At 34.9% G+C, this 11519-nt stretch overlaps 1 protein-coding gene across 1 annotated transcript; it reads right to left on the bottom strand.

The window, feature by feature from the left end:
* Nucleotides 1–9179: 9179 nt before the first annotated feature.
* LOC127011742 (uncharacterized) lies at nucleotides 9180–9915 on the bottom strand. The gene is made up of 2 exons (XM_050889818.1): nucleotides 9777–9915; nucleotides 9180–9519 (listed from the first exon to the last, which is right to left on the bottom strand). The coding sequence occupies exons 1-2, from the start codon at nucleotides 9856–9858 to the stop codon at nucleotides 9284–9286; spliced, it is 318 nt and encodes a 105-aa protein (XP_050745775.1). The 5' UTR covers nucleotides 9859–9915; the 3' UTR covers nucleotides 9180–9283.
* Between the last annotated feature and the right edge of the window lie 1604 nt (nucleotides 9916–11519).

Here is an 11519-nt window from a genome sequence, read left to right as displayed (position 1 = left end):
GTTGGTGAGGTTCGAATGACTATCAATGATCGTGATAAACGTAGAATAAAAGTCAGGCCAATAACCTCCAGCGAAGTTTGGAGGTGGGGGCAGCAATGCTGCCCTATGTCGAGGCTGACGCTGCTGGGGCCGAATGCTCCCGGAGTGAGGCTGTCAGCAAAAGTTCAGTGCTCAAACCGATAGTCATCGGTTTTGAAGTCTCAGAATTACGAGAATGTCATCAAATTTATCACTTAAATCACTTTTAATTTCCTCGAAATCCTATTCTTCTAGCTAACCAAGAAAAGGTTCTTGGTGACTCTTAAAGATCATCAATCAACTCCAACCTCACACGAAGAACGCAATCGTCGCATGAAATTAACGCCGCATTTGATAGGGAATCCGCTAAACGCTCCACTCCATTAAATAAAGCCTTTGCCTTGCGTTTTAAGAATATTGCCCTGTTTGGCTACAGCGACAACAAACCCAGCAGACCAAATGCATGAAATTCGGTTTCAGCGGGAAGACGAGCGCAAAGCAAACGTGGAAATAACAGCCCGTTACTTGGCTATGTATAGCTGAATTTGCGCCTTATATGCAAATTTCCGCAATTACTAACTGCTAATTACTTATATCGCTCACTGCATTTAAGGCTTTATGATTATTTGCTCCGCCAATGTCCCGCAGCCGCAAGAACGAAAAAGTCAATAAATAGTCTTATATAGTTTGCACTTAGTATCTCTTATGTGCAGGATCACGTCGGGGTCACCAAATGTTTAACTAATAAGCTTTTTAATTAGTTATTAAAAAATTTAATAAGAAAATCCTGGTTGTTTTATTCTTGTTACCAATTTATTAGCGAAAGAGGGTACTGCAGGTGAGATTTACGTGCGTTTAATGCCGAGATCAGAATTCGTACTGAATTAACAAAGGGACAGCCAGTCGAATGCTGGGCCCCAGAATGCAAGTACACAACATGAGAAAGATAGGTAGAAAGAGATATCTTTCGCGAAGCAATTAATATATGACGTTAATAAGCCACTGCGGCTGCTTGAACTGACATATGTAATATTTAAATATATATTTGTATATTAATTATTTAAATGTTAAAACACACAAATAATAAATGAAGTGAATATACAGTTGTTGAATTCATTTCACCAAGATATATAATATGTAATATTTAAATATTTATTTGTATGTTAAAAATGTTAAAAACACTTAATAATAAATAAGGTGAATATAGAAATCATATATATATTATATATATTTACGGTTGCTGAATTCATTTCACCAAGATTACAAATAACATACAAATCAAACAAAGAAACCTTTCAACAAACAAAAACTCTGATATCATCGTTTGTGTCGAAAATGTATTGAACGATCTACTAAAGAAATAAACATTCTACTTTTCTTTAATCAGCACGCTTTATTAAAGTCATACAGCTAAACACAGGAATATTATGTTAAGTCAAAATCTGCAGTGTTCCGATGTCCGATTTTCACAAGGACAAAACGAAATCAAATTCAATTGAACGGTTTTGCGAAATTTTAAGTTTTGCCGGATTTATAGGGGTAATAATGTGGCATTTTTAGCACTTTTTTGAAAAATTTGAATTCTGTCATTTTTCTATATCTTTGGAATGTTCAAAGATATGATGTTTTCACTAATCGACCCAAAATTATTATGGCTTAAAAAAAAATTAAAAAATTTTAATTTTAAAATAAATTTTATTATGTTTTTAAGTTTTACTTTTTCAGAGTTCTTGTCCAGTTATAATACTTAAAACCATTTGTTTACTCAAGGAGCAGGAGTAAATATGCAACTTCGCGATAAAATCTAAATTAAAACAATTGTTATACAAATATATTTCAAAATAAAAAATAAAATACAAAATTTATATATGTATGCAGTGACATACTAAAAAATACAATTAAAATTTTGAAAAAAGAAATAAAAATTATTTTAAAAAATTTTAAATCAATACCACAGACTGCATTCGAATTACAATAGCCAATAAATCAAATTTTGTGAATAGGGTATTGCCATACTTAAAAACAGAGCAGAGCCTCTTTCAATTTCGGATTTTGAAAACGAGTACACGATTAGGTATGACCAAACTTTTTGTGCAATGAATATTGCAACGGCACGCAAAAAGCAATAGTACTATCTACCTTAAGAAACTGTTAAGTATTCCCGGAAATAAACATACACCCAGTGTTAGTTCACATAAATGGGCTAAAAATTATGCAGAATTAATACAAATAATGAATAAATGGGGGAATCCGTATCCGTAAAATAAAATATATCTTTGATAAGTCTTACAAATGTATAATCCAAAATAGGCCAATACATAAAGCCACTATTAATAAAGATGCAAAGATTCTTGTTGTTTCCTTCAATAAGGCAAAAACTTTAGCACATGAAAACAGGACAGCAATAAATAAAGCGTTTTGTTCAAAATTATCTAAATTATTGATCAAGTTAAAAACAAATTTAATAACTGTCAAAGATAGGTATAATTTAAATATTTCGATACCGACAATTTTAAGTACCCCTTTGACAATAGATCAATAAATAGACCTAAGGGAAAAGGAAGATTCCGATTCGTGCGAGGGAATTAATATTAAAGAAAAACATTATCCTGCATTAATAACAGTCTTAGAAGCGGAAGAACAAAAAGATATAGCAGACCATAGGCAACTTTCGAAGATTTGGCTGTAAAAGTCATTAAATTAAATTATGGTATCTACATTATTCAAGGTGCAGAATGAGCTAACAATAAATTCTATCACAAAAAAGTTGAAAGACACTATAGTCGGTGAAAAATCCGACTTCAGGCAAAGCCAAAATGGTGAAAAGAATCCAAAAAGGCAAAACAGCCGAGCAATTTACAACAAAAATATACAATTTACGAAAACTTGTACATTGACGAAGGCTTGCCAGCCGAATTGCTGACAAATTCAGCACAAAGGAAGCCATCACAAAAATTGTGAGCAGGGCCGCCTAAAAAACAATTTTAGAGGCAAGCAAATTCTCAACTATGAATGAAGCCCCGACGTAGTACAGGTTATAACAATAATAACAACAACAATGTTAGAGTAGCCCAAAACGCTTCGGGGAACTCCCAACAAACTTAAGGTACCCAGCAATACGAACCACAACAATTCACACAATCAATCTTGGCCAAAATATATTTGCAACATTTAAAAATGACGCAACCGAAAAAAAACTTGTATTTTTAATAGACACTGGTGCAGAAATATCAATACTCAATTCAGATATTTTTCATGAAATTCAGTCCGACTATGTAATAAATATGCAAGGAATCAGTCAGGAAATTACAAAATCCATAGGACAAATATCCCTTAAGATACAGACTACTATATATGTAATCCCTCATAATTTGAATATTGTAAATTTACAATTCGCTTTTCTCTGTGATGGAATATTAGTAATCGACTTTATCAAAAAATACAACTGTCTGTTAGACTTCAATACCTCAGAAGATTGGCTTACAATCAGACCAATCAACTTAAAATTTCCAATTTATGTTCCAATGACACACAGATCTGGCAATGACTTCATAATTCTGCCAGCAAGATCCCAAGTTGTCCGAATAATTAAAATAAATTCAATAGAAGACAGAGTATTGATCCCAAACCGAGAAATTGAATATGGTATATACATAGCAAATACCATAGCCTCCACTGAAAATGCTTTCATGAGACTACTTAACACAACAAATACAGATAAGGTAGTCAGTATTAATAAATTAAATTATGAATCACTTTCAAACTAAAACCTAGTTCAGTCAAAGAAAGAAAATAGAAAATGTGTGTATTATCTCAACTTGCCAAAAATTGTCCTCCATTAATCTCAGTCAAAGCACTTTCGTCACTCTTATACATATATCAACAGGAAAGGAATTAGTCTTTTTAATAGACACATGTGTAGAAATATCAATTTTAAATGAAAATTCCGATTTTTAAAATGTATCCAAAATAAATATATAATCAAAACTGGAAATAAGTCAATAAGTTACCAAATCAAAAGGGCTAACTTCTATTAAAATACAAACTTCTAAATATAAATTTACAATTCGCTATTCGTTGTAATAAAATACTAGGAATCGATTTTATTAAAAAGTACAACTGCCAATTAGATATCAAGCCATCTGAAGACTGTCTTATAATTAGACCAAATAATATCCGATTTATGTTACAATAATACACAGTTATGGCAAAAGCTCCATAATACTGCCAGCAAGATCCCAAGTTGTCTGAAAAATTGAAATAATTTTAGCAGAAGACAGTGTATTGATTCCGAATCAAGAAATTCAGAATGGTATTTATAGAGCAAATACCATAGCAAAAGTTAAAAATGCATTCATAAGACTACTAAATACAACAAATACAGATCAGATAGTCAACATAAACATGAATCGCTTTAAAACTACGATGTAGTTAAAGAAGACTCAATATAGCGGCGTATTCGGTCTAGAATCCGAATCCATTACTACGAATAATTTTTATAAGCCAAAACTGAGATTGATCCATTTTCGTTTTTGTTCAATGAAAACACTTTTAGTTCGCTTGGTTTTTTGTTGGAGCCGGAGCGACTCTATCGGCCGCTCCCAACTTGTTTATTTAAAATATTTTCTTTTTATAATGTAATTCTTTGTACAGCCGTCGCAGATGAGGCTTTACAGTTCTTTGGTTGCAGTTTTGTCAGTAAGTTTTGTGGCCAATTGCAATATGTTTGTTCTTATATTAATGCATAACACTTAGTACACTGTGCTGTCGATAAGTGAGCATGCTACAGTATTATATAGTAATCTAATATTTTGTTATAATTTTAATGTGATCGTTGGTTTCCGACCTGTTGGGGGTAATTTAATAGCCATGTTCAGCTTTGCTACGGCCCTGCTCGTAGCTTTCGATAGTCAGGCATCGCAACAAACTTATAAAACAAAAAAAAAACAGTGAAATGACCAAACATCGCCCGTGATGAAGCGCTGGAGGCCTTCTATAAATGTAAGTTTACGAGACTAGTCTTTACAAGAACTATGTGTTGGCTGATATGAACTGCACTCGCGTCGTACATTGATCATGTATAATATAACAAAACGATTACTTTTAGGCATAAATATCGGAAACTTAGTAGTGAGTTTTAGAAACAAGTGCGCCCACGACTGCAAACGACTCACACTGAACAGCCTGCCAAAAAAAGAAAAGTAAAGCTCGAGTTATGCAGCTGATAAAACGTGATCGGTCCACAGTTTCCAAATCCTGCCGTATGCGAAATTAAATGTATGTGTTGTTATTCTCTCAACCTTTACGTAGGAAGAAGAAGTGTGAGGAGTTGAATAAGAATGGAATTTAGCAGGTCCTGGCGCGATCAGCCAGAAAGGAGAGCGATCGATCAGTAAGGTCTCGAGAGGAGTTTTCCAGGAGAGCCTGCGGTTCCGACTCGCAAAGTCCCGGAGCGGCGTGTCCGAACCCCAAATATAACGACACAGAAGGGAGGTGGACCAGTACGGTCCATATTTAATAACAAACGGATACTCAACAGGTTATGGAATTGGAACCGTGTTCCCTTATTCAAATTATAAAAGTTTATTAATTTGCTAGATTTCTTATAATATATATATATATATATATATATATATATATATATATATATATATATGTTTGTCATTTGTATTTTAATTGGAAATTGTCGGCTTTCGCCTTGAACTTAGGACCGACTAACTCGTTATCAACCACAGTTTACACGAAACCCTTCTCCACTTTAGTCCTCCAAGGTCTCATTCGAATATTTGATATTACCACCAAGATCTGTACTAATGGCAGGTCCATGCAGGCTTACGCCAAACACTTCTAAGCATACCAATGTGTCTTCCTACTCACTAAAGTTTAAAAATGTATATTAAAAGTAAAATAAACAAGAAAGGAAGTTAGCTTTGGCAAGCCGATTTTTGTATACCCTTTCAGTTATAAAAAATAATCAATAATTTTATTAAGCTGAATTCGAAATTCAATTCTTGAATTTCCAATATTATAAGATATCTAATATGTCAAGAAGCCCCAAAGCTACAATTTGTTTCACATTATTTCCCACCAATTATCCGATTATTCCTATGACAGCTATATGATATAGTCGTCCGATTTTAATAAAATGTAATTCGAAATTCAGAACTAATTAAAAAATAATATTTTCAAGCTTATAAGGTTATATGTTAGAAAACACAAAAGATATAATTTTTATTTCATGTTTCCCTACTAATTTTCCCATCGTTCCTATGGCAGCTATATGATATTGTCGTCCGATTTTGATAAAATTTAATTCGAAATTCAGAAATAATTAAAAAATGTCATGTTCCAGCGTAGGAGGTTATAAGGTAAAAAGCATCGAAGATATAGTTTTTCAATTTTATTTTACCATTAATTTTCCGATTGTTTCTATGAGAGCTATATGATATAGTCGTCCGATTTTGATAAAATTTAATTCGAAATTCAGAACTGATTAAAAAATGCTATTTCCAAGAGTAGGAGGTTATTTGGTAAGGAACACCAAAAATATAATTTTTAAGAATTATTTTTTCCGATTATTCCTATGAGAGCTATAAGATATAGTTGTCCAATCCGGCTGGTTCCGACTTATATACTACCTGCAATAGAAAGACGACTTTTGGGAAAGGTTTAGCCCGATAGCTTTAGAACTGAGAGACTAGTTTGCGTAGAAACGGACGGACAGGCGGGCATGGCTAGATCGACTCGTCTTGTGACGCTGATCAAGAATATATATACTTTATGATCGGAAACGTCTCCTTCACTGCGTTGCAAACTTCTGACTGAAATTATTATACCCTCTGCAAGGGTATAAAAATCACCTACTTTAGGGGTAATGTATAGGTATAAAACTTAGGCGCCATCCATTTTAAGGGACCCACTGGGCACATTATATTAAAACCTTGATCTTCATATCAAGAAAGTTAAGGTTCTTACCCATTTAAAGTTTGAGAATAAATTAATATGGTTTCGAGCCTAAGGCCTATAATCATTTGCTTTACCAGATAATATTATATTATATAACATTAAAATGCACCAGCTATCCTGAGGGAAACTTCGGAAGGAAGCAGATGGTTCTATTGGTCTTTCGCCCCTATACTCAATTCAGACAATCGATTTGCACGTCAGAACTGTTTCGGTGTTCCATTAGGGTTTCCCCAGGATATTTATAATTAGCTATAAATAGTTAAAAAAAACGAATCCCATTATTAGTCAAGTTAATTATGCTATTAGGTTTATATCCCAATAACTTGCACATATGTTAGACTCCTTGGTCCGTGTTTATGATAATATAATAAATAATAATAATAAATTTAGCGTTGTACGGACCTGGCACCCTCTATGGGAAAATGGCCTCATTTAAGAAAAACTTAAATCGTTTATTTCTCATACTAGAATATTGACGATCCATACACTGCATCTCACATTTGCCATATAGACAAAGGGTATATAATGGCATTTGTTTGATTAAACGAATCAAAAAAGAACAATAATATTGTCAACGGTTTTCTATTTTCTAATCATTAAAAAGAGACAATTCTAGATAAATTTTTATGCTGGTCATTTCTCAGTATCATTTGATTGAAAAAAAATTAATTAATTTAATTAATTAAATTTAAAAAAAATGTTTCACATTCAAATTATTTACAAATGTGAGATAATGTTTTTCATATATTTTTTAATGTTTTGAATAAAATAATTAAATTAAATTATTATTATCCAATTATATACCATATGCTTATAAAATATCATTATAAAATGTGTATAAACAACTTAATTAGCATAGTCTTACAACCCTCAACCATATGTAGTCCAAGCAGCACTATAAAATTAATTAAAGTACATAATAGCATGGACTCCGATATGTGTTCAAAATGTCGATGTTCATGTGTCCTACAGTTTACACGATGATGCCCAGTTTTCTGCGTTCTTTACCGACCCATGAGCCGAGGGATCCACCGCTTAGAGTTTTATAAATTGGTTTGTTAATTTTGTCAAATATGTTTTTATTGAAAGAAATTAAAAATAACCATTTTACTGGCATATATTCATATATAACATTAACCTGTATAATCCAGGTACAACATTGTATATTTTAGGTACAATATATGCGCATAACTGAGATGAACATTACATACGAGTATACGCCGGCTGCCTTGGCATAATAAGGCATAAACATCGCAAATTGACATTAAAAAGGATGGTTTTAGTATGTTCAGATAGAGCAATGAATCGTGCATGCTAGACATACTGACCACACAAAGTGATGGCAGACCTAGTATCTTTAGAAAATTTCCATACCTTAGCGATCAAAAAAAAAAAAAAAAAAAAAACAAAATGGCTCGTCGTCTAAATAGTGACGCGCATAAATGGATTAACGAGATTCATACTGTCCCTATCTACTATCTAGAGAAACCACAGCCAAGGGAACGGGCTTGGAATAATTAGCGGGGAAAGAGGAGCCATGGAATTTTGACCCGGAGTGGAGAGATTCAGAGGACCGTATGCTAAAGTGAAATAACGGTTCCCGGAGTCCCTATATAAAGCCAGAGGTCGGTCAGTCGCTCACAAGGAGTCAAACCATCAAGATAAGATATTAAGTGAACAGTTAAACAGTTAAAGTGAACAGTTAAACAACCAAGTAAACTACAAGGGTGCCACAACAAGTCAAGTCGTCGGATACAGTTTCGTGGGACCCTACAAGAAGCAAGATCGCTACGTGGAGAAGTTAAGGATTGGGATTACAAGGAATCTCCGAATTGAGACCCTGGTAGCTAAGCTTCTGAGGGCATCTCACGGCTAGGTCAAGGCTTTTATCTGTTTATTCCTGTCAACAAAGTCCTGGCGATGCCTTTAAGCAGTGAAGGCCGGCGACAAGAGATGGTGAGCTCGGGGGTAAGCCTGCCTAAACCCAGTTTACCTCACTCCAAGCACTTAGTTCAGTTAATACACAAAAGTTGTCGTTTTTTTGCGGTTCAGTTTTGTTTTTTTTAGCGCTTCTACTTTTCACCACAATTTTCTTTACATTGCAAATATGACCAGCTCATTACAAATAAAATTTCTTTCCTTTTTATGGCGAATCAAAATACCGTAAATAATACAAATTTTTCTTACATTAAATATCAAACAATAATACATCTTTTTCTTGAATTAAATACCAAATCCTTACATCCTCCCTCCCCGTGAATCGTCCTAAGATTCACTTCACCACTTAACTGAAGTTTAATTAACTTGGATGTTGGTCGAGTAGCACGCTATCTTCAGTTTTAGCGTCAGCGATCCTCCACTGCTTCCTTAGGCAAATAGCTTCATCCGGTGGGTGTGGGGTTTGCGTTGAATTTGTGCATCTCATTAGAAAGTGGTTCGGTGTCAAAGGCTCTTCTGTCTCATGTGTTAATCCCAACTTTGTGTTAATTGCTAAAGGCTGTGTAGTTTCCTTTTTCACGATATTTTGCGGCAAACCTAAATGGGTGTTATTGAGCCCGATTAGCAAAACTGGCTTAATGTGGGTATAATCAAGGATTGGTAGGTTGGTGAGGTGTTCATATTGATACTTTGAAAAAGACTGTATTGGTAAATTTAGGTTCTTTATAGCTTGTACGCCTTTTAGGTCGTAGTGCACTTCAGCGTGTACACCTGCTATTTCAAGTCTCACTCTTTTTGACATTTCAACACTCTTTTGTTATCATACCACTGTAGAGTTAATGGAAATTGTTTACCTTTGAAGCCCAATTGCTTTGCGATAACTTCCTCCAACAAGGTTCCTGCACTTCCGTCGTCAAACATGGCAAATGTTTCCATTTTCCCATTTGGTCCGTACAAATTAACTGGGATGAATAAATTCAAATAATAAGTCCAACTAATGTTCTTCTCTGCACAAAGTGCAGCTTGAGACTGTGTGAGTGCTCGCGATGAACACTGGCTTCGAGTCGCATGTAAGTAATTATCTTCCTGAAGTGCCCACCACTTCTGGTAATCGCCAACCAACAGGAAAAATCGGTGATAGAGGAAGACACGGCTTTACTCTCTGCTCTTTTGAGCCTTTCCATCTGTAAATGAGTTGGCAGTTTTCTAATAGGATTGGGTTATGTAAGTGCTCGTTGTGATTGGACGCTGATAAAAAATTAACCACCCCACAAACATTCGTTGTGAAACTTACAATATTTTCAGGCTTGCCATATAACACCTTTGGGAGTTCTCGAATACTTGTCAGTTGACTGCGAATTAGTAATTCCGGCCGACCGAATCTGAATCCTAACACTTCCATGACATTTTGTACGTTGTCGGGGGGGTACATAAGTAGAAATGCCACTGCTTCTTTGGCTTCCCCAACCAAGCATTTTCGTAGATGCATCAGATTCTACAAGTTATTGTACTGAAAAAGAGTTGTTGAGTCATCAAAACTTCTTTTAAACAGCGGCCATTCCTCAGTACTTCCAAAACTTTGGTAGATCACAAAGGACTGCGGTGGATCTCTGAGGATTTTGAATATTGGCGTAAAAAGGTTGATCATGGCATCTGGTGTCAGCATTCTTTTCTTTACCTATTCTGTGTTTACTTTCATCGTATTTCTCATCGCGTACATATTCAAGCTGCCTCAATTTTCGATCAGATAGAGATTTAATTTCACGTTGATTACTCTGTATTCCCAAATGTGCATTTTTGATATCATGCTTAATACTTTGCATGTCCGTTCGGAGCGCTGCTAGTATGGCCATAATTTCTGAGTTGTCGCTCTTACCTCTCTTCTGTTGTGCGATGTCATACAAATTCTGATGTGCAATTTTCGATGTACATCTCGATGTGTATCTTCGAGTATAGTCTCGTCCAAATTTTCCTGATCAGATTCAGCAGAATCATGCTTATCGGAGAAAGTCATCTTTTGGCTTCTTAAATTGTATTTTTTCATTTAGCGGATTAAGACCTTTTAGCGACACGTAGGGGATGTTTTATTTGCCCTGGCGGCTAGCTATGCCCCTGTTCATAGGCGTCTTTAGTCACCAAATCCGATCTCCGCTTCATGAGACAATTTTCGAACGGACTTGCAAAGTTGTGATTGAGTACGGTAAATTTGGTGCACCAACACTAATGCGCAACGGGTTCTGTGTCTACACGTACTTGTACATACACAAACATGGCGTCCTATTTCGCATACTTGCGCAGATTTCGGGTCTGAGAAAACAATTTTTCTACCAACATATACAAATATGTTGATCGGCGTCTATTCTAAACTTGGTAAAAAGTATGCCTACAGACGATAACAGCGACGGGTCCGTGACAGCTATAATTCTAGCAACACATACAAATATGTTGATCGGTGTCTATTCTAGAATTGGTTCAAAGTATGCCTACAGACAATAACGGCGTCGGGTCCGTGTCAGCTATTCTTCGAACTTCCAGATTACACAAATTGCAGATCGCGCCAAAAAATACAGAACGCTTCACAATTTACAAAACAAAAT

The sequence above is a fragment of the Drosophila biarmipes genome, unplaced genomic scaffold (assembly GCF_025231255.1).
Source record: "Drosophila biarmipes strain raj3 unplaced genomic scaffold, RU_DBia_V1.1 ptg000007l, whole genome shotgun sequence".
NCBI lineage: Eukaryota > Metazoa > Arthropoda > Insecta > Diptera > Drosophilidae > Drosophila > Drosophila biarmipes.
Note: the sequence above shows the minus strand (reverse complement) of the source record. Positions and strands in the feature narration are given on the sequence as shown.